General features: G+C 55.0%; 6 protein-coding genes across 6 annotated transcripts; 3 read left to right on the top strand and 3 right to left on the bottom strand.

Annotated features, from left to right (window-relative positions):
- Positions 1-171: 171 nt before the first annotated feature.
- Positions 172-2,340, top strand: BO66DRAFT_393888 (putative C6 transcription factor). The gene is made up of 3 exons (XM_025647862.1): positions 172-1,014; positions 1,070-1,359; positions 1,419-2,340. The coding sequence occupies exons 1-3, from the start codon at positions 178-180 to the stop codon at positions 2,050-2,052; spliced, it is 1,761 nt and encodes a 586-aa protein (XP_025501288.1). The 5' UTR covers positions 172-177; the 3' UTR covers positions 2,053-2,340.
- A 4,027-nt stretch (positions 2,341-6,367) lies between these two features.
- Positions 6,368-8,418, bottom strand: BO66DRAFT_403910 (MFS general substrate transporter; the record flags this gene model as incomplete). The annotated part of the gene is made up of 10 exons (XM_025648896.1): positions 6,368-6,594; positions 6,662-6,757; positions 6,812-6,879; positions 6,933-7,157; positions 7,191-7,268; positions 7,335-7,510; positions 7,564-7,758; positions 7,817-7,980; positions 8,041-8,083; positions 8,137-8,418. 10 exons carry the CDS (start codon positions 8,416-8,418, stop codon positions 6,368-6,370), a joined length of 1,554 nt encoding a protein of 517 aa, XP_025501287.1.
- A 538-nt stretch (positions 8,419-8,956) lies between these two features.
- On the bottom strand, positions 8,957-10,351 carry BO66DRAFT_457959 (aldo/keto reductase; the record flags this gene model as incomplete). Its single annotated transcript, XM_025652186.1, has 8 exons — positions 8,957-9,132; positions 9,200-9,345; positions 9,401-9,456; positions 9,512-9,596; positions 9,647-9,843; positions 9,900-10,004; positions 10,075-10,221; positions 10,283-10,351. 8 exons carry the CDS (start codon positions 10,349-10,351, stop codon positions 8,957-8,959), a joined length of 981 nt encoding a protein of 326 aa, XP_025501286.1.
- A 425-nt stretch (positions 10,352-10,776) lies between these two features.
- BO66DRAFT_457958 (uncharacterized protein) lies at positions 10,777-14,792 on the top strand (the record flags this gene model as incomplete). Its single annotated transcript, XM_025652185.1, has 8 exons — positions 10,777-10,952; positions 11,015-11,124; positions 11,187-11,298; positions 11,358-12,076; positions 12,301-12,311; positions 12,543-12,616; positions 12,677-14,156; positions 14,214-14,792. 8 exons carry the CDS (start codon positions 10,777-10,779, stop codon positions 14,790-14,792), a joined length of 3,261 nt encoding a protein of 1,086 aa, XP_025501285.1.
- Positions 14,793-14,898: 106 nt separating this feature from the next.
- On the bottom strand, positions 14,899-17,043 carry BO66DRAFT_457948 (dihydroxyacetone kinase; the record flags this gene model as incomplete). Its single annotated transcript, XM_025652184.1, has 4 exons — positions 16,717-17,043; positions 15,891-16,661; positions 15,592-15,837; positions 14,899-15,527 (listed from the first exon to the last, which is right to left on the bottom strand). Exons 1-4 carry the CDS (start codon positions 16,820-16,822, stop codon positions 14,899-14,901), a joined length of 1,752 nt encoding a protein of 583 aa, XP_025501284.1. The 5' UTR covers positions 16,823-17,043.
- Positions 17,044-17,344: 301 nt separating this feature from the next.
- Positions 17,345-20,640, top strand: BO66DRAFT_379510 (putative NRPS-like enzyme; the record flags this gene model as incomplete). Its single annotated transcript, XM_025645855.1, has 4 exons — positions 17,345-17,593; positions 17,667-18,394; positions 18,453-19,455; positions 19,516-20,640. The coding sequence occupies 4 exons, from the start codon at positions 17,345-17,347 to the stop codon at positions 20,638-20,640; spliced, it is 3,105 nt and encodes a 1,034-aa protein (XP_025501283.1).
- Between the last annotated feature and the right edge of the window lie 1,131 nt (positions 20,641-21,771).

Genomic DNA, 21,771 nt, shown 5'->3' with positions numbered 1-21,771 from the left:
TCAATTGGCGATTTCTAAGGGATTCCCAGGGGATTCCCGGGGGATTCCCGGATACCCGGCGCTAGTCTGCATTGGGCACGAATGCTGAGTCACCCGCATCCTCTCCACTCCTCCTTCATCTTATCGATAAACCCATCATCAACATCATCGCCATGTCAAAAGAGCTTTAAACTCACCATGAGTTCCAAGGTAACCCGTTCATCGCTCGCATGCTTACCATGTCGGAGTCGACATCTCAAATGCGACGGCAAACGACCCTCCTGCAGTCGCTGCGTCGAAGTGGCTCAAGCGTGCGAGTACACCCGGTCGCGTCGTGGGGGTCTGGACCGCGCTGCGCTGGCGGAACGGCGCAAGCGCTTGGCCGCCGCTGCAACCGAGACTATCACCAACATCCCTACTTCAACTACCTCCCCTCCCTCCCCTCCATCCAATTCTTCTCACCCGCAGACGCACATCGGTCATTCAGATCAATCAGATCAATCAGTTCTGCTCGACTTGTACTACCGCCATTTCCACTCTTTGCATCCTTATGCACCACCTCAGGCCCACTTCCAAACTCTCCTTCGCGATCCTAGTCACGAGGTCCGATGGAGGCCTCTGCGTGCCGTCATGTGTTGTATAGGTCATATATATCATGCTCACGAATGGTCCGACCCTTTGGAGGAGCAAGCTGAGACCTGCCTTGCACAAGCCTCCCCACTCGACCCCGTCCTGGTTCCGTCCCGCCTCCTCTACTCCATCGCTCTGTTCTGGTATGGACAGAAGGAGCAAGCATTGTCTCAGAACGAACAAGCAGGACGACTGGCGAAAGAGCTACAGATTTATCAGTCACAGTTTGCAGTCACTCACGGTGGTGGGGATCGAGTTTTGCAAGAGTGTTGGCGGCGGGCGTGGTGGGCGGTCTATGTTCTGGACTTATTCTTCGCAGGCACGTTGGGGACGATGACCTTCGCATTCCTCGATGTTGAGGCCACGGCGGGACTACCATGCGAAGAACACGAGTATGAGTCAGGTGTAAGTTTAAAGACTCCCTGCTTCCTCGCAGACTCCTGGACTCAGGCGGATATAGGTAATCCCAGCGCCCAAGACCCTCCAAGACTTTGACTGCCGCGAGTTCGCCCTCGATGACCCGGTCTTTTCATCCTTCACCTACCTGATCGGTGCCGCGCGATGCGCCGCAATGGCCATTGCGACCGCTCCACGGAATACAGTCAAAGAAGACTCGACCAGAGTCATTCAGACCGCCGATTCAATACTCGACGCGTGGTTGCTGCTGTTGCCTCCGAGCCGGAAGCAGCTCATGAGTAAAACCGGCGAGATCGACGAGCTCATGTATCAAGCACACCTACTCATCCACGTGTAAGCATGTTGCAGAATGCTCTTGTATAACCCAGATGAAGCTCACCATCCCGCACAAGCGCCTCCATCGGCCTACACCGGCCGTTTTCTGACCTCAAATTCAACCCGGTTGAGGATCTCTCCAGTTGCGCCCGAGACCCACCCCCAGACGCCCCTACCCCCGAGTTAGTTAACGTCCACACAGTCCGGGTCTTGCGATCCGTCGAAGCCCAGGTCCGCCTCTTAGCCCTCCCCGTGCAGCAATTCCATCATACCCCATTCGTCACCTGCATGATCAGCGAGGGCGCCTTATCGCTGCTCTCCGCCTGCTACTGCCTGTTGGCAGGCAAGGAGCTGGCCATCGCACGCGATCAGATCCGCATGATCATCGGATGCCTCAAGACACTGGGCGCATTGTGGCCCCGGACCGCCAAGAACGTCCGCGAGATCCAGACGATCGCGAGCCATGTGCTTGGTCTCACTTCCGTAACGGCGGCCAATGTGCGCTCCAGGGAGAGTACCGGCTCGAGTGAGCTACCCAGTCTAAGTCACGGGGAGGGGACACAAGCCTCGGGAACTACGCCAGAGGCCTCAATGTCCGGCTCCGAGTTAGATGTCCTTCTGTCTTTGGACTCTCTGCACGATATGTGCGGGTGGTTCAATATGGGGGATTTAGATGCGGATCCGTCGTGGGGTCCAGGTATTGGCCTCTAAAACTCAGGTTGGAGGGCACACTTACTGCTGGCAGTAATCTACACTATCTATCCATAATACAGAGATAATACCATCATCGCAATACTTGGGGGATGCTCAGACCGTCGTCGCTTTGAAGAGGCCTAAGACCATTGGTCGCAAGGACGAAAGGGCCTCATTTCGCAGCCACAGGTTGACTACCAGCAGTCTACACAGACTTTCGCTTGGTTATGTTCTGGACGGTGTCGATTATCCTATGCCAGTAACGCCCTGCCCTTCCCCTTCTTGCAGGTCAGAATTGTGAAATTATATTAGAACAATAGATCTCGTAAATGTGAGTCTGACCGAGGTTGAGCGCCGGACGAAGCCTAGGAGCATGTTACGTGAGAGCGAATAAATATCGAGCCATCGGAACAGCTATCACAACACCCAAACACCAAGAATGATAGCAAACAATCCACAGACAGGCATGTGCTCGCGATGGCTAGCGGCAGCGCCAGTGAACATGGTCTCAGCAGCGCTGATGGTACTGGACGACCCTTGCGCTGCGGAGGTATACGCCGTAGCTTTAACGGTGGCGAAAGACGATGTTACGTGTTTGCTGACCGGTGATTTCGACGGCGTCAAAGCGTAGGCAGCCGCAGCCGAAGATGTGTATGTTATTTCACTGCCCTTGATGCTTGGAGGTGCCATTGGGTTGGGTACGTTCTGTGCCGTGGTATCACCATTGGACGCATTGCTAGAAATGGTCGAGACGCTTGATTCAGATTCAAACGGGGAAGAACCTGGTGCGGACTGGGAGGTGTTTGACATGGAGGCCGAGTCAAGGGTGGAGTCAGGGTTGCTCGGCGCGGTGGTGCCGGTGCCCTTGTTTGAGGCAGTGTCGGGGCGGGCTCCGGAGGGAGAGCCGGATGCAGGGCCTGAGTCGGAAGCAGGGGCAATCATAGAGTCGGTCGCGGAGCTGTGGCTAGAACCTGTGCTACCGGCACTGTCGAAGGCAGGCTTGGACGAATATTCGACAACGGGACTAGAAGATTGGCTGGACGAGGAGCTGGAAGACAGCCCAAGTGAAGAGCCGGGGACAGAGTCCGAGGAGTGTGAAGGGGAGCCGGAAAAGGTTCCAGCGGAGAATTCTGCAGAGAGGCCTGCAGAGGAACTTGCAGAGGAAAGTGTAGAAGAGTCTGCGGAGGAGTCTGCAGATGAACCTGAGGTGGAGCCTAGGATAGAGCCTGAGATAAAACCAGCCCCAGCGGAAGACTCAGAGCTAGAGCTCGACGCGGACGGTAGATAATTTGCTGTAGAACCAGAACCAGAGCTAGATCCAACACCTGAGCCGATATTCAAGCCTGAAGTCAAACCATCACTCGAACTAGAGGTCAATTCAGGTAAAACTGCTCCATTTCCAGTAGAGACAGATACAGTCTTGGAGCTAGAAGCAACGTCATCCACGGACGACGTGGCAGTTGCCTCGTAGTGGCTGATTGTGCTGGCCAGGCCATCACCTCCTCGACTTCCCGCGACACTGTCTTCACCAGCTACAGGCGCCGCAGTGTGGGTATAGCGCGATGCGGAATTAGGTGCGCTTGCAGGGTTTGAATCCGTTGCTGCGACAGCCACGGTTGTCTTAGCCGGAATGACCGTGGTCCCAGCCACCAATGTCTGAGTACTAAAGAATGTAGTCTGGGCGCGAGCAGGGCAGTTGGTAACGCTAGCAGCGTACGAGGTAATCGTCATCGTTCGGATCGTCAAGATCGTGGAGGTATAGGAGCCATCATCGACGACGGTTGCAGTGGCTGCAACGGGACCGATTGTGGTTGAGACGAGAATAGTTTCCGTAGTGAGGTATGTGGTCTTCTTGGAGGCAGGACAGTTAGGGATGGTGGAAGGGCATGCAATGATTGTAGCAGTGCTAGTGGTGAAGACTGTGGATGTAGTCAGGGCAGGCCCAGCAGAAATTATTGTCGTCGCATCCGTGCTCGGCGCTGTCCTAGTAACAGCGGAGCTAGCAGGGAGACCAGTAGGTGGCAGATTCAAGGAACCTGGAGTCACCACTGGAGCCGCGGTAGGTTTGCCTTCGGTCAGAGTAAGAGACAATGCAGATGAAGAAATGAGTGGAGGCGCTGATGAAGCCACCACCGACGAGGGCCCGGGAACTGAAACTGGGACAACCACCGGTGTCGTGACAGGAGTGAATGCAGTGTGACTTTCCGAGGCAAAAGAAACGGCAATGCGACTGCGGCTTACTACAGCAGATGACAACCGAATAGGCGTGGAGGAAGATATAGCAACCGAGGACGCTGAAGAAACGGATATGCCACTGGGACTGGCAATTGGTGACGAAGAACTCGCTGCTGACAACACTGCCAGACCAGGTGAAATGGGCCCAGAAGAAGCAGCAACAATACTGCTAGGGCTTACAATTGCCGTCGAGGAGATTGCTGCTGAGGGAATCGCCACAACGGATGAGGCGGGCGAAGATGCCGCAACAGCACGGCTAGGGCTAACAATTGCCGACGAGGATATCGCCGCGGAGGAAGAGATGGCAGACGATGAACGCACCGGAGTTGAGCTCGCCACCACGGCTGATGAAGTGGGAGGTACTGGGCAACTCACGGTTTGAATATTCAAGTGGACGTTGGCAATTTCCATTTGAGGTAGATAGGTATAATCGTCGGTAGTGCATTGGATGCTGACGAGGATCTGAAAGTCTGAAACCGTGGCATCCCAGCTTCCATTCACCGTCATCCAACCGCTATCAGTGGATGAAAGCGTGACTTCGTCATGAATGATATCCAACAGGAGTCCCGAGGCATCATCAGACAGCCGGTAGTCGATACTGCATGAGACGGCCACATCGGAGTCAAAGCCATCTGCCTTAAGCCTCCAAGAAGCCGATGCCACGTACGTTTGCCCAACTTGTGCATCGGCAATCGTCTGGTTGAGTTGGTAGAAGTTATAATTCGAGCCTGACACAAACCTAAAACGACAGAATTAGAGGAAGTATTCTCAGTCAAACGCTGCGTTTTTCACTTACACGCATTGACCACCTCCTGGAGCATCATCGTCCACCAAGTCGAGATTGGTACTCCGTGACATGTCTCGCCATACGGTACTCTCGTCGTCGGAGAAATCGCCGTCTTGGACCAGTTCCCCGGTCAAGGTGGTCGTGGCAGCTGCACACTGGGAGGTACAAACCACTTCCGGTCCCAAGAACGAGACGCTGGAGATCTGAAGTGTGCTCGTCGAAGCCTGCGAGCAGGTAATGCTCAACCGGAGAGTCGCCTCGGTAGTCGTCGACTGCCATTGTCCCATGATCAAATCCCAACCGGTGGCACTTCCATCCGAAGACCAAACGTAGCCATAGGTCACAAACCGAGAGGATTCCTCAGTGACGGCATAGACATCCATCTCGCAATAGGGATAGTTCCCATTCGAATCTGGCTCTCCGAATAGGTTGGCGTACATGTTGAATTGGTAATACGGACCCTCTCGCAGCGAGATGGGTTGCTCCAGCACGAATCCATTTTGCGCGGTGCTATAGGGTATCTCACTAGGCATTGCACATTAAGACATGTGGACGTGCCAGAAGACGACACTGCAGCAACTTACAGATATCCTCCATTGTGAACACCTCCACTGGTCACGATCGAGTATTCGTCTGAGCTGGAGGTCGAGGTCCAGACCGACTCGTCCGTGAAATCGCCGTTGGCCACTGCATTGCGGGTGACTTGAGTACAGACGTCGATCTCGGTGGCATAGACAGCATCAATGCCGTAACCTACGAGCCAGGCTAATGGCCACAGAGAAAGATTGACTTTCATATTCGATATCTAAATGATTGTGGGTGAATGAGAGAATGACACTGGCGACCAAGTTCAAGGAGCGGACTGGCCACAAGGGCCGAAGTGGACTTTGGGAAGAACTGAGACGAAGTCTGCTCAGAAACGTGAAGTCAATCAGGAACTTTCTAACATTTTATAACATTCTCTCGGCTGGCAGTGGGCCTCAAGTGGGTGGAATCCTCGGAGGTCGGCGTCTCCGTCTCGGGAAGAATTGCCCTCGATTCTACGTCAACACGAACTACGCCCCACTTTCATCGCTAGTTTTGTCCCTCTATTGATCTATCGATCACCCCGGAGGAATGGGTCAATCAAGCCGATGCTTTCCCCTGAAAACTTTCCATTTTCAACTCTGTTGACTCGGTAACCTAGACATGATAAGCAGCTGAAATACCCACCAGCCCTGATCCTGGGGTTGAAGTCATGCACAAGCCAAGTTCACATCGCCTCAAGATCACCACATAGTGAAGCATCGAGTTGCTACCTCCGAAGTGACTCTAGAGCAGAAATCTAAACCCTCGAGTCACAGCCTGACCAGGCAGCCCATGTTCTTCATTATCGTGTCGCTGGCTACTCGAGGCCCCCATATTGGTACCCTCTTCTCGGTCCAGCCGCTTGTTCAGTCGTCCAAGGTAAAGACGCAGGATTGTGGCAAAGATGATGGTCATGGAAGACATTGCGATGTTCACGCTGAATGCCGTGATATATCTTGGTGATGCCGAGTCTGTCATCCGAACAATCAGTCAACCATTTGACTAAATTTGACTCATCATGTTCAAAGGACAACTTACTCGGGTATAGATACGGGGTATAGATCTGGCAAACATTACTCAGACAATTGATCAAGGCAAGAGCCGCCGCTCGCTTTGTTGCGGGACGGGGGAGGACTGTGTCTTGTCAATCAAGGTGCTCTTGTACGCGTGACATAGGATGCGCCATACTGTTGGAGATGTAGCCCAGGGCTACCACATAGCTGGAATAGATTCCAGGAAGCATGATACACATCGCCCTAATTCAAGTCAGACTCGCCGATTAACAGTCCCAGAGAAAGAAGGAACATACACATATCGTGCGGCGAAAGAACTCCCCGCCATGGCGAGGATGAACGACACAATTGCGAGAATCGGAGGCAGGACGATGTGCAGATAGCGCTCCCCTGTCAAATCGGCGTGCCAGGCATTGATCAGGACAACAATTGTTCCGATCAGATACGGCGGTGTCGTGAGCAGCAAAGTATCGATATTATTCTTTCCAAGACCAGCCATTACACTAAACCTCATCAGCGCTCTATTTCGCCAGAGGTTTGACGCAGAGACAAACCTGGGGAAGAAGGTAGTCACAGCTCCTGAAGCTGTGCAGCCGTAGATGGTCCCCAGTAGGAGCCAGGCTTTGATATCGCTGGACTAAGCGTTAGCTGCAATCATTTCCTTGAGCTCCAAAGCTCAATATCTTTGAGGCTCTTACAAGAATGCCAACTTGGCGCCATGCAACATAGATTGGTGTTGCTGGTCTACCCAATCATCCTCACCAATGTCGGCCTCCAACCGCCACGCAGCCAGGGCTTTCTCTTCCTCCGACAACCATCGCGTGGTTCGTGGTAGATCGGGAATGATGAAGAACGAGAGGAACGCGACAAATACCTGGTCCCATTTTTAGTCCCTCTGTTCCAACCCCCGGTGCGCCGTACACTTACGGTAAGCGATCCTTCGATAATGAATAACCATCTCCAAGCGCCCAGGCCTCGCGCGCCATTCAGTCCACTGGTGATTCCCGCCGAGATGAGACCGGAGAAGGCACCGGATAGCAAGGAACCGGAATATAACAGTGCAGTTCGTTTCCCGAGTTCTTTACGAGTGTACCAGGCGGAAAGCAGATACAGGCAGCCGGGCTAGAGAGTCATCAGCATGGTGTCAATCATGCCATTTCGGTTATGTTGGCCCACATACAAAGTAGGCGGCCTCGACGAATCCCAGAAAGAAACGGCAGAGTAGTAGGCCGGTGAAATTGTGCGTGGCAGCAGTGGCGCAGGATATCACACCCCACACCAGCATACACCCGGGGAGGTAGAGCGATGGCTTTCCCAGCTTGTTTAAGATCATGTTGGATGGCACTATGCACGGATCCATCAGTCCGAAAACGCTGATATTGAACATCAAGCAACTAGACTCACCCTGCATAAGCAAGTATCCGATGAACAGAATGCTGACCGAGATCTGGCAACAGGTCAATTATGCACTGAAAGATGTTTCTCCGGACGTGTATCTACCTGATACTGGTCACCCTTCAGATTCAAGTCCGTCTCCAGCCCGGCCAGCTTGGCGGCAGCAATGTTGTTGCGGTCCAGGTAATTCAGAATGTACATGACCACGATCATGATGAGCAGCCGAATGTCTACTTTGCGCACCAATTTCTTCTCCAGCTGCTGTCGTTCATCGTCGGGGAGGTTGCGAATATCGCGTACCAGGTCGCTGTCCTGGCCCTTGGTGGTATTCCCATCGTCGCTGTATTCGAGATGGTCGGAAGTGACATCTTTCCTGATTTCGGCCATGGCTGCTGATAGGGTATAGAAGGTCTTTTCGCGAAATAGAAATTGAATGGAAGTGGGGAGATCAGAACCAGCAGACCTGTCCACAGCACGGCCAAGAAGACAGAGGCCGACCAGGATTTTGCCAAGCTTAAATGGGGAAGAATCTGGGGTAATTCCTGCTGCTAATAATTGCGGGGTAAGGCTGGCCTGAAGCACGGGCTGTGAGCCCTTGATTCCTATCATTCGGAAAAGAGCCAGGGCTGTCGGAAACGACGAGGTCTTGTTGGCCTTTTCTTATCCGAGGAGGACGTCAACCACTCGACCCACGCGAGGGAGGATCCCCAGGTTAATCATTTCACACCACTGACCTTATCTAGCAAGTGACGCCAGTCCGGTGCGTTGTGCCATATAATATTCAGTGTGGCTCAGCTTCTGCACTTTACGTGTTCTGCCTGTAGTATAGGGGTGCATGGTTACTACAATAGAGGCCGTTGAGAGAAACTCGGATATCCATCACATTCATCTATGTACTGTCTACTGTATCCTACTGCATGCTGCATCAAGCCTGAGCCTTCAATCGTTTCTGCTCTTCCGCCCAAGCCAATGCGCTTTTCCGAGCACTCTCTTCGCCCACCTCGCCAAAGATGTCTACCCCCAAGCGGGCCGGGAAATTCATGCGTTGGTGCTTTTCCAGGGATTGAATCGCGTTGAACGCCTCTTCGGGCAGCACAAAATCTAGATCGGCAAATGTATGGTCAGATCTACATCCTTGGTATCCGATAGAAGTTGAGATGGCGCATACCTTCGAAGTTGCTCTGGATTCTCTCGGGGGTGACCGACTTGGGCAGCACCACGGTGCCACGCTGAACCGCCCAGCTGATCAGCACCTGCGCTGGGGTCTTACCCAGCTTCTTGGCCGTTTCGATGACGAGAGCATCGTCGACCGCGCTAAAGCAACCTTAGTTACTGTACCTGATGTCGGAAAATGCTTAGCGCCACCTACCGCGGAATGTTATAAATGTTGTTTCCGAGGGGAGAGTATCCCTCCACAACAATCCCCTAGACACAGCACCCGTCAATCCACCCGTCCACACACAGTCCCCAGCAAACTCACTTGTTGTTTAGACCACTCCAGAAGGTCCCGCTGCTGAAGATAGGGGTGCGCCTCGACCTGGTTCACGGCAGGGGGGATTTTGGCTCTGGCAACACGTTAGTCAACTCATCGTTTCCCTGAAACGAGCCCACGAACGTCTTGAGCAGTTCCTCGATCTTCTCGCGGGTGAAGTTGCTCACTCCAATGGAGCGAATCTTCCCCTTGGCCACCAGCTCCTCCATTGCTGCCCAGGTATCCTTGATCGGCACATCAATCACATCGATCAAGCCCGTCTCCTCAACGATCGGCTGGTTGGTTGTCGAAGAGTACCGGAACGAGACCGGCCAGTGGATCTAGACCATTGATCAGTCACCATCCGGCATCCTTCAACGCCGCTGTTTCCTCCTACCAGATAAAGGTCCAAATAATCGGTCTGAAGGTCGCTTAGGGTCTTGTCCACGGCGACTTCGACATGTTCGGGCTGGTGGTGGGTATTCCACAATTTGCTGGTAAGCTAGAGCCCCGTCGCGGTCAGTCCAGGACTCAAAGGCAATTCCGATCAAGCGGATGAAGGGTCCACGCACGAAGATCTCCTCTCGCGGAACTCCCGAGGCTTTGATACCATCTCCAACCTCTTGTTCGTTGCCGTAGATGGCAGCAGCGTCGACGTGACGATAGCCTCCTTTCAGGGCAGCGACGACAGCCTCGCGCACCTCGTTCGGCTTCGATTGCTGGGATAGCCGTACTATCAGTATCCATCTTTCCGGTCGCGTCGTTGGTGAAGAAACATACCCAAGTTCCCAGCCCGACGGCCGGGATCTCATAGCCAGAGTTCAACTTGAAAGTGCGTCCGGAAGCCATATTGCGGGTGATAGATGGATGGATGGGGTGTTGCGTTGGTGAGAAGAGGGGAACGTTTCGTATGAGACAGATGCCACGCACGCAGCAAGATCAACAGAGCCTTGGTCACCTGAAATCAATCTAGCCCATTCTTGTTAGCCCCGCGGTTTATCAATATCGAGCTCGAGTGACGCCATCTGCGCCTACCTCGGAAAAGAAGCGGGGTGGTGGCTTTTTCGATAGGGGCGGCTGGTGAATATCCGAGCACTCGGCTACCTTTTCCACGTTTTCCGAGCGATCGCACCTTTTCCGGTGAACCTTTTCCGGAATACTTTCGGTTCCAACATGGACCGCGACAACCATCTTGTGGATGCTACTGCTCCTACATTTCAACATGGCTTGCGTATCCTCTCCTCGACTGCCATCTCCATCATCACTTCTCAATCATGGCGCCTATCACACAAATCGAGTATTTTCGGGTCCCCCCGCGATGGTTGTTTGTCAAGATCACCGATGCTGATGGCAACACTGGCTGGGGCGAAGCCTCCCTCGAAGGGCACACGGAAGCAGTTGAAGGCTGTTTGGATGCCTTTGCGGCTCGCTTTCACGGCCTGGATGCCAAGTGAGCTAACGAAACATACATCCTACATTCGCTCTGCTGACTCTATTCCCCTCTCGGTACAGTGCAATCGAGCATATCTGGCAGAATGGCTATCGCATGGGATTCTATCGCGGAGGACCGGTCCTGATGAGTGCCTTGGCAGGAATCGATATTGCCCTTTGGGATCTCAAAGGTAAGGGCTCTTGAACCCTTGTGTTGCTGAAACTCGAGCCTAACCGTCTCGGTCTCTCCTAGCGCGCCGACTGGGTTTGCCCATCTACGAAATCCTGGGCGGCAAAGTTCGAGACCAATTGCGAGTATATGCGTGGATTGGCGGTGACCGACCGGGGGATGTTGAGGTGCAAGCGTAAGAGCCACATTCTCGGTGCCTGGGAGTCATTCTAACCCGAATTTACTTCTATCTAGACGCGCCCGAATTACGCAAGGGTTCAAGGCTATCAAAATGAACGCTACCGAAGACCTGGGGTGGTTAGACTCTCCCCACGCACTGGATGCATCGGTGGAGCGTCTCAAAGCTGTCAAGGCACTTGGTCTGGACGCGGGCGTAGACTTCCACGGGCGCGTCCACAAGGCGATGGCGATCCAGTTGGCCCACAAGCTTGCCCCGCATGAGCCACTGTTCATCGAGGAACCGCTCCTGTCCGAGCACCCGGAGTCGATTGCCGCCCTCGCCAAGCTGGTCCCCATCCCCATTGCGCTGGGAGAACGGCTACACAGTCGGTGGGACATCAAGCCATTCCTGGAATCTGCATCCGTCAGCATCCTCCAGCCGGATATCTGCCATGTGGGTGGCATTTCGGAGCTGCGTCGGATGGCGACCATGGCAGAGGCCTACGATGTAGCCTTGGCTCCTCACTGTCCGCTGGGTCCGATTGCCCTAGCAGCTAATCTGCAGGTGGACGCCGTCTCGGCCAACTTCGCGATCCAGGAGATGAGTGTGGGCATCCACTACAACCATGGCTCGGCCGATATTGGGACGTATGTCAAGAATCCCGAGGTCTGGACGGTGCAAGACGGTCTGATCCGGTTGATGGCCGGTCCCGGACTGGGGATCGAGCTGGATGAAGAGAAGATCCGGGCGGCAGCGGTGGATGCAGCTGCCTGGCGTAGTCCGAGCTTTCAGGGTCCTGGGGGAGAATGGCGAGAGTGGTAGGAGGGGATATGTACAGTATATAAAATTAGAGCCCTTCCCATCTCAGGCATCCTTCCTTGTATTTATGAATCCGACAGTGTAAGCGAATTCAAGCACTACATCGAAGAGAAAGTACCCTATCCTAACTCTACTAGATACAGACTTATATTTCCTAGTAGGGGCCATTGCCTACTTCTTTCCCTCCCTCGTATACAGACTTGGCGGTGGTGGTCTGTGCTGGCGTACCCCGTGGGGTTTGGGGGTTGGTGGGTGACTAATCCACTATCTAGGTATCTCTCTCCCGGGCTGTTCTTTCCCCCCCGACCTCCGTTATTCACATCTTCTCCCCTGCATCCCATCCACTATTATTCTACATTCTTCTTCTGCTTCATACTCTGTTTCATCTTCGAACAACACCCCTCCCGCATCATTTGCACACGCCGCTCATGGACACTCAGGCTGAACCCCCTCGCAAAAGACGATGTGGCAAGGAGCGAGTGCGCGTAACCCGCGCCTGCGACGCCTGCAAACGGTAGGCCGGCCTCCATTCACCCTCTCTCTGTGTGAGCACTATCCTGAGTCGGTATGATAGAAAGAAACTACGCTGCTCAGGGACGCTTCCCTGTTCCCTCTGTCAGCGCACTAGCAAATCATGCGACTACACGGCCGAGTACAACCGGGGGAAACTCCCTCCCATTCCCCCTCGGGAACAGCCCAATACTCCTCCCAGGACGGAGACTACCACGGACTTCCCCCTCGAATCATCAGCCTCGCCAGTCAGAGAGAACGGCTTTGCGAACGAGGCTCCCTCCCGCGGCTCTCCTGAGGCACATCAGACCGATATGGAAGGTCACTATGTAGGGCCTTCGTCAGGGGTTTCCTTTCTGATTCGAGCCCAGAAGAGACTGCAAGAGCAGATCTCCCTCCCGATCAATGCCCCTATCTTCAGCTTTGGTGACGCCCCGTTGTCGAAGCTGGACCCGGCTTTTCTCCTGCTCCCGCCTCGATTTGAAGCCGATATCCTCATTGCTCGATACTTTGATTTCGCCTTCCCGACCCACCGCTTTCTCCATCAGGCCCAGGTGGAGGGATGGGTCTCCGAGTTCTATGGTCCCCTCCAGGACTCGGCGGTGGCGGGGCCTGGCAAGCGCGCCATTCGGGCCTTGGTTTTGATGGTCCTGGCTCACGCGAAGCAGTGTTTACCAGAGTCAGATCAAGGGATCGGGGCGTCGGTCAACGGCACCCTCTACCTGGCGGCAGCGGAGCATCATCTGGCCGCCGAGACCGGCCCGGTGCGCTTGGTGAGTGTGCAGGCCCGCTTGGCCCAGTGCTTCTACCTCCTGTCGCAATCTCGCATCAATCATTGTTGGAGTCTGTTCGGGACGACCGCCCGCCTGGCCATCGCCATTGGCCTTCATCGGGCTCGCAGGAGAGACCGGGGGTCTGGCTTCGATTACGTGGAGGGGGAGTGCCGGAAACGCGTCTTCTGGTGTGCGTATAGTCTCGACAACTATCTCAGTGCCGCTCTAGGCCGTCCGCGCATCTTTCATGACGACGATATTGACCAGGAGCTCCCCTCGGTCGCAAATGACAGCCACATTCTAGCCGACCAGATCCTCCCGGCGACGACATCAGCCCAGAGCATTATGCTGGCCCCCGTCTATCATGCCAAGCTCTCAGTCATCATTGGGGGGATCTTACATGATGTCTACGGGCCCCGGCGGGCCAGTGGGCAGGTGGAAGCGGCAGCGGCCGCCAAATACGGGGCCAGTCTGTCTCGCTGGCGTCAGGAGCTATCGGGATTCCTCGATGTGGCAAACGTTGATCTGCTCATGCTGACCTACCAACGACAGTATACCGTTCTCAATCTCGCTTTTTACCATGCGCAGGTCCTCCTATACCGACCCTTCATTCTGAAAGACTTTGGTCACTCCACCGTCACCCGCCCTCAGAATGACAAATCATTGGAATCGGTCCGAAAGTACACTGGACTGTGCCTGGAGGCTGCCATGAAGATCGCGGCAATCGTCCGTGAGTTATGCGACCGGGGCAGAATGTATTCTACCTTCTGGGTGAGAGGCCCCAGCCTTCAGGAGTCCAAACAAGCCTACTAATAAGCCCGTGCCTAGTTTACCCATTACTACACATTTTCCGCGATTGTGGTTCTCTACGTCCATGTGGTCCAGGGCTCTACACAGGTGGACCGACCGGACCGACTGGACTGGTATCTTCGGATTGCTGAGCAAGCCCAGCGGGATCTCGCCTTCTGCGGCTCGCGCTCTTCGTTTGCGCAGCGCTACGTGCTAGTGCTCGAGGAACTTCGGCAAGAAGCTCGAACAGCGATCAACCATACTCGGTCGGGGGTTTTAGGAAGCCAGACTGTCTTCTCATCTGCCCTGGGCCCACCTCCATCACAGCACGGACATGGCAGCTCCGCACCCGATGGAGCTGCAAAAGCCAATGTGGGCGAAGCCTTGTTCGGCCTCCAACCTCTGCAGACCGGAGCAAGACCTGCGGACAACCAGTGGATGGACCTGACCTCCGTGCACCTCCACCCGCAGCCCTCTCACGCAAACCCTGTGAACGATGGAATTGGTGGGACAGGGATCACGAATATTTCCGACTGGGAAGCCTTGGACTCGCTAGCCGTCGCTGGGCTAGGGGAGCTGGACTATCTCTTTCCTTTGGATGGCTTCCAAGATGTCTAGCTTCTAAACAGGCAGACTACGAATTCTCAATCAATCTTAGGCTTCCGACGACTGGTCTCGAGACACAGGTCAATTCAGAAAGAGATTACATGAGACTTTGACATGCTCAAGCTAACAAGAGCCCTTTGAGTAAGACTACAAGTCCGGCAGCCCCGGGATCAGGAACTTCGCTCCAACCTTGCTCGGGGACATAGACAGCGCGCCCCAGCGAGGCTCGCATCCCTTGCGTCCGATCGCGCCCAGACTCGGCGGCTAGCAGAGCGGCCTCGGTGGATTCGCCCGCTTGCAGCGCTCTGATGAACGGATCGAGCGCATCCATCAACGTCCGGTCTCCTACTCGAGCTGGAGTGGCGCGCTGCAGAGCATCCAGTCCTGCCACGCAAGCCTCGCTCCACTCAGCGGCTCCGACTAGTCTCTCTTCCTGCAATTTGTCTCCGGCGTCCCGCAAGGAGGCACCGACTGCATTGAGGAAAATCGCATAAAGTGCGCCCGAAGTGCCATCCATGTTGTTCTCCACCACCTTGGCAATGGCCTCCACGGACCCAACCACATCGCCGTCGGGGGGCACGCACCCGCCCTTCTCCATATCCGCCAGCATTGCCCGGGCTGTCCGCGCCAGCGTTGAGCCACAGTCTCCATCCCCGACCAAGGAGTCGAAGCGATCGATCTCTTCCTCCGCAGCCACAAGCTTGTGACAGGCGCGAGTAATAGCCGCCGAAAGCGATCTATTATCCACTATTGTGGCAAGCTTATCGTTAGATAATGACGTATACGGAGGGGTAGCAACGATTCTACTGACCTTTCAGTCGCGATGAACCTGAATCGAGGCGTTTGGCCTTCTCGTCCGGAGCAGCAGATGACTTTCTTGCTACGGGAGATGTCTCCAGATGTTGGTGGGCGGTCCAGCCAGGGCTCGATGCAGGGGCATCTAAGGCTTGTATCATTGCTTTGCTGGCTTTGAGCAATGTGATGCTAAATCCCTTTCCGTCTAGGCTGGTCATGTAAGCCCCAGCGTATACTCGTCTTGGATGCAAGTTGCGTTCACCTGCGTCTCTCTTGTTAGCCAAATTGAATCACAGAAGGGGATCTCTAACTTACCAAGTCGTGCGATGACCACCTTCGTCACAGCTGAGAACTCGAGGTTCGAAACGCCACCAAGGTTGTTAACCATGAGCACCAAATCATCCGCATCATCGAACCGGACATATGCTCGATCTTTGTCTTCCTGGTCCAGTAATTGATCCAGCATCTGATCCACAAGAATGTTGATATCAGGTTGAGGCTTAAGCACGTAGCACCCTGGCTCATTGTGGATGCCCATGCCAACCTCGACCTGGTCTGTCCGCACCGTCAGGTCTGTGGTAGGCTTTCCCACCAGATGCACATGATCCAGGGCAGCTCCGACCGTGGCCAGATTCGCCACAACGCCCTCACCTAATTGATATAATTCCTTCAGAGTGGCACGTTCGTACTGCGCGACAGCCCCAAGGATCTTCTCCACGAGGACAGTACCAGCTAGCCCTCTCCGGCCTACCTTGCCACTTTTGCGTCGGCCAACCGACACGTCGTCCCCCACGACCAAAACTGCCATCTCATGGCCCGCGAGACGAGCTTTCTCTGCAGCGAGATGAAAGTGGAGGACGTCCCCGGTGTAGTTCATGATTATCAGCAGTGTCCCAGCCGATCCACCGGCCGAAGCAATCGCGTTCTGGATCTGATGCACACTTGGCGATGCAAATACGGATCCGGAGACTGCAGCGCTGAGTAGGCCATCGCCGACCAAGCCGGCAAACGAAGGCTCGTGTCCCGCACCACCGCCAGATATCAGAGTCACTTTGGCGTTGCCGTCATGGCGGGAGTTAACGATTGCTGCAGTGCATTAGCATTGGCTCGTATTGGGCCGGCTTTGGATCTCGTCACCCACATTTGTTATCGGGGTCGTAAATCAGCGAGGGGTGGGTCAGTGCCAGGCCCTGAAGCGCATCCTGCACGAGAGTGGTCCCGTCGTTGATGAAGTGTCTGGTTGCCATTGCGCCGAGCGTGAACAAATCGTGTGATGCCAGTATGACCGCAGCTTCAGGTTCTTTGTGGCGACTTTTATCCCTTTACATGTTTGCCATACCCTTTTCCTACAACGTGAAGCATTCCGGACCGTTTCGAAAGTCGGCCCATGACGGGGATACAAGTCCGGCACCCTCGGTTGAATTGTTGCTCTGGTGATGATTTCCGCCCCAATGATTGCAAGATACAGACTACGTGCGAGAGGAATAAAGTCCGAAGCGTTACCCAGACGCGTCCTATCTTGATTCTACGGTTTTCCGGGCTTGGAGCGATTGCTTTGGTCGGCTAAGGCGATGCTTATCCGAGTGGGGATGCACTTTTCCGACCCCACACCCTAACCGGGGGATTCTTTCGCGTATTCCCCCGCAATCCAGCAAATACAGAGTAATAGATAAACGATTCATCATATGCATGGAGCCGCAATTCAGCCAAAAAAGGCTTATCTTCCATCTTTTGCACTCAGAGTAACCATGCTTCTCACCTCATCCGACATGGACAGCGTGACAGAGGCCCGACAGCTGGGTGAACTCCCACCCACCCCGCCTCACGAGAAAGAGATCGCTCCCCAAACGATCAACGACGTGCTGTTGCAACTGATCCAAGATGTCCCAGACCTACCACTGGTAGGGTACCCGGAAAGCTCTCATGGGGTCAGCGACTATGTCTACTACTCTGCTCGCCAGCTGGATCGCTTCGCCAACGGCGCAATCGAGCAATTGAAGAAGGCTGGACTTGAGAAGGTAAGAGCAATGCCTTCGCCAATATATCCTCTTCCGTTCTAATGTCGCTATGCAGTTCTCGCACCCGACGGAGAACCGAGTTGTCGCGATTCTCGGCGCCTCTAATCTCGACTACATTGTCTCCCTGTTCGCACTGACCCGATTGGGATACGCTGTCTTGCTGCTCTCGACCCGACTCAGCACGGAAGCTTATGTGAATCTCCTCGCAGCCACCAAGTGTACTCAACTCCTCTACTCCGGGTCAACCACAAAGGCTGTAAACAAGCTCGAGTCTACCACATCCCTTACTAGTTACAAAATCCCGGACCATGCCGCCTACTCAGCCAGCACCCTCAGCTCGTCTCTACAGCTGACTGACAACAGCCACTTGAGTCAGAAATGGGCGTTCATCATCCATTCATCCGGGTCTACGGGCCTTCCCAAGCCAATCTTCCAGACCCATGGGGCGTGCATTGCCAACTACAGCACCAGCAAGGGATACCGGGCCTTGCTAACCCTGCCGTTGTACCACAACCACGGCCTTTCGACTTTCTTCCGATCGCTGTTCAAGCGCAAGCCGGTTGCGATCTACAACGCCAACTTGCCCTTAACAGGCAATCATGTCCTCGAGACGATGCGGGTGACAACCCCAGAAAGCTTCCATGGCGTGCCGTATGTGCTCAAACTGCTGAGTGAAGTCGAGGGCGGTGTTGCGGCCTTAGCGCAGTGCCAGCAGGTTCTCTTTGGTGGGAGCAGCTGTCCCGATGATCTGGGAGATCTTCTCGTCGAGCAAGGAGTGCGGCTGATCAGTCACTACGGCGCGTATGTTAGCCCCTCTCCAAAGATACCTTGATGTCTGGAAATCTAATCGAGAGTGCAGAACCGAACTTGGTCAACTCATGACCTCCGAACGACCCCCGGAAGACAAGGCATGGAATTACGTCCGACCCCTGCCCAAGGTGGCTCCTTTTGTGAAGATGGACCTGCTGGAGGATGGCTCGTACGAGTGCGTCGTGCTCGATGGTCTACCGGCCAAGGTCAGCTCGAACTCAGACGACCCCCCAAACTCCTTCCACACTCGCGATACGTTCCTGAAACACCCGTCCATCCCCAATGCGTGGAAGTACCTGGGTCGACTGGACGATCGCATCACGCTCGTCAACGGCGAAAAGGTGCTTCCCGTGCCCATCGAGCACCGCATCCGCCAAAGTCGCTATGTCCAGGACAATCTCGTGTACGGCGTCGGGCGTCCGCTCCCGGGCCTGCTTGTCGTACCCAGCGTCGAGTGTCAAAAGATGACAAAGGCAGAGATCCTCGAACAGATCTGGCCGGACATTGCCGCAGCCAACGCAAATGCAGAGGCCTTCAGTCAGATCTCCCGCGACATGGTGATCATCTTGGACCCCGGCTGTTCGTATCCCGCCACCGACAAAGGGACCATGATTCGCAACCGGTGCTACCTCGAATTCAATAATCAGATCGAGGAGAAGTACCGGAAGCTCCAGGAAGGTGGCTCGACCGCCGCGGCAAGTCGCCGCGTCTTCGATAACGTACAGGAGCTGGAGCAATTCCTGCTGTCCTTATTCCGGGACGAGCTAGGATTCACGGAGATCGATCTGGACACGGACTTCTACGAAGCAGGTGTGGACAGTCTTCAGGCCATCAAGGCACGCGGTGTCATTCAGAATCAAGTGGATATCGGGTCCGCTCAGCTGGGTCATAATGTGATTTACGACTGCGCCAACATCCGCAAGCTGGCTGCCCATCTCGACGCGGTCCGGACCGGGCAAGAGAGCACCGCTGAAGACGAGCTGAGTGTCATGGCCCGACTGATCGATAAGTATTCGACTTTCGTGAGCAGACCCGCTGCCGAAGAGACGGTTGTAAGTTTCAGTCCCTCTCCAGATCACTTTGGGATCTCCATCAGGTACTAAACCACGCAGCTTCTTACCGGCACCACCGGCTCATTGGGCGTTTACATCCTCTCACGCCTCATGCAGAACCCGTCCGTTAAGCAGATCTACTGCCTTGTGCGGGCGAGCAGCCCCTCCGACGCGCTCGACCGCGTGCTCACGAGCCTGTCCACCCGATCGCTGCCGATGGTTAATGTGTCCAAGATCATTGCCCTGCCATCGCAGTTTGGCCGCGAGGATCTTGGCCTGCCAGTCGCGGTAGTGGACGACCTGCGCCAGTCGCTCACCAAGGTCATCCACGCTGCGTGGGCCGTCAACTTCACCCTGGGCGTGCAGAGCTTCGAGCAACAACACATCCGCGGCGTCCACAACCTGATCAACCTGTGCCTCTCCAGCACGCGCACCTCCCCCGCGGAATTCTACTTCTGCTCGTCGATCTCCGCCGCCGCCGGCACGCCTCTGCCGGCGACCATCGCCGAGGGCCCGATCCCGGAGCTGGCGCACGCGCAGAACATGGGGTACGCGCGCTCCAAGCTCGTGGCGGAGCGCATCATCCAAGCGGCGGCCGAAACGACGGGAATGGTCGCCAAGGTCCTCCGCGTGGGCCAGATCGTCGGCGACACGGTGACGGGCAAGTGGAACCGCACCGAAGCCATCCCGCTGATGCTGCAGACCGCGCACACCCTCAAAGCTCTCCCGGCGCTCGACGAGACCCCGTCCTGGCTGCCTGTCGACGTGGTGGCCGATGCAGTGCTCGAACTCAGCGGCATTGCCACCGGCGATTCCTCCACCTTAGCATCGGTCTCCCGCCATGATCCAAGCGTCGTCTACCACGTGCAGAATTCGAGGACCTTCCGCTGGGCGGAGGACCTGCTTCCCGCGCTGCAGCAAGCAGGACTGGAGTTCGAGATCCTGCCCAAGCGGGAATGGGTGCAGCGGCTCCGCGACTCCGATCCGGACCCGGCCAAGAATCCCACCATCAAACTGCTGGATTTCTTCACGGAGAAGTACGATAACGAGAACCCCGGTCGAGCGGGGTTGAGCTTCGAGATGGAGAAGACAGAGGCGGCGAGTCCGTCGTTGAGGGGAGGCGTTGAGTTGATCGCGAACGGACTGATTCGAAAGTTTGTGGATTCCTGGCGGGGGGAGTGGTGATTTTGTTAACTTGGAAGTTGTTTCTGCGAGGGTTGGTAGGGTTAGATTGTCATTGTTCTAGTATGCAGGAGTCATGAGTTAGCTGTAGTCTTGTTCAATACCATTGTTTTCTCCGTACTTCAACCAACCCATGCCCAAGGCAGTCAGGCATGGAAGACATCAAATATAAGGCATCAAGGCATCAAGGCACTGGGCATCCAGCCAAGGGGCGAAAGCCTCGGATGGCCAATGCCGACTCACCTCCACTTTTCTCAGGCACCAACACCCATCCATGGCTCGAGGCGGCAAAAGTAACTGTACCTGATCCGAAACTGATTCGTGGTGGCAAGATTCAGCCCACTGCACCACTCTTAGGGCCTGTGAATGTTTGTGAGCAGAAGTTGGGATCCACTGGTCGGGCTCAATACCCGAAGAAACCGGGTATGCCTTGGTCAAGAGCAGCAGCACCACCACCACCACCAACGCCCAGTCCAAACGGCCCCAGTCCGGTCAATCCCCCATCCCCCTGCTGATAACGAATGTGAGGTATCACCTTGGGGTTGTTTCAAGATGCTGACCACCCTTCCTTACCCCTGTCACTAAGTGAACTAGCGAGACTACAAATAACTTATTCTCCGAGGTTGGGATGGCAGTGCAATTGGAAGCGATTTCGCACCGCAAGGTAACCTGAAGTTAGGGCAGCGTCCTGCCCAAGGTTTCTCTCCCGCGCGGCCGACGAAGCGCCAAGCAGCGTCGACAGCTATCAATGGCAGCCTATTGTTCGGGTTTTCTCTGTTCCCCACTCGCACACTGGGGCCTTAAGCCATTAGACTGCGTACGCGGCAACTGACAAGCTTCCGTCTGCTGAAAATCATGGAAAATCCTTGGGATGACTTGATCCAGAGGATGGTCTCTCTGTCCATGTTGAACTACTCCGACTGACTGTCGATGGACTCTGGGGAACCACCCCGATCGAAATAAATTAAACCTCCTCCGATCTGATCTCATCCTGGCCTCCCCCCCTCCACTCTTCCTCTCGTTGATGGATTCCTGCAAATGCACGGATGACCTTGTCGGTGTGTCAGGGGAGAGAATGATTCACCAACCAGTGCCACGTTCGACCGACTTCTGTTGGGCCCACTTGGTGCCTGG

This window comes from Aspergillus aculeatinus (assembly GCF_003184765.1).
Source record: "Aspergillus aculeatinus CBS 121060 unplaced genomic scaffold BO66scaffold_42, whole genome shotgun sequence".
Lineage (NCBI taxonomy): Eukaryota > Fungi > Ascomycota > Eurotiomycetes > Eurotiales > Aspergillaceae > Aspergillus > Aspergillus aculeatinus.
This window is presented reverse-complemented; position numbering and strand designations above follow the sequence as displayed.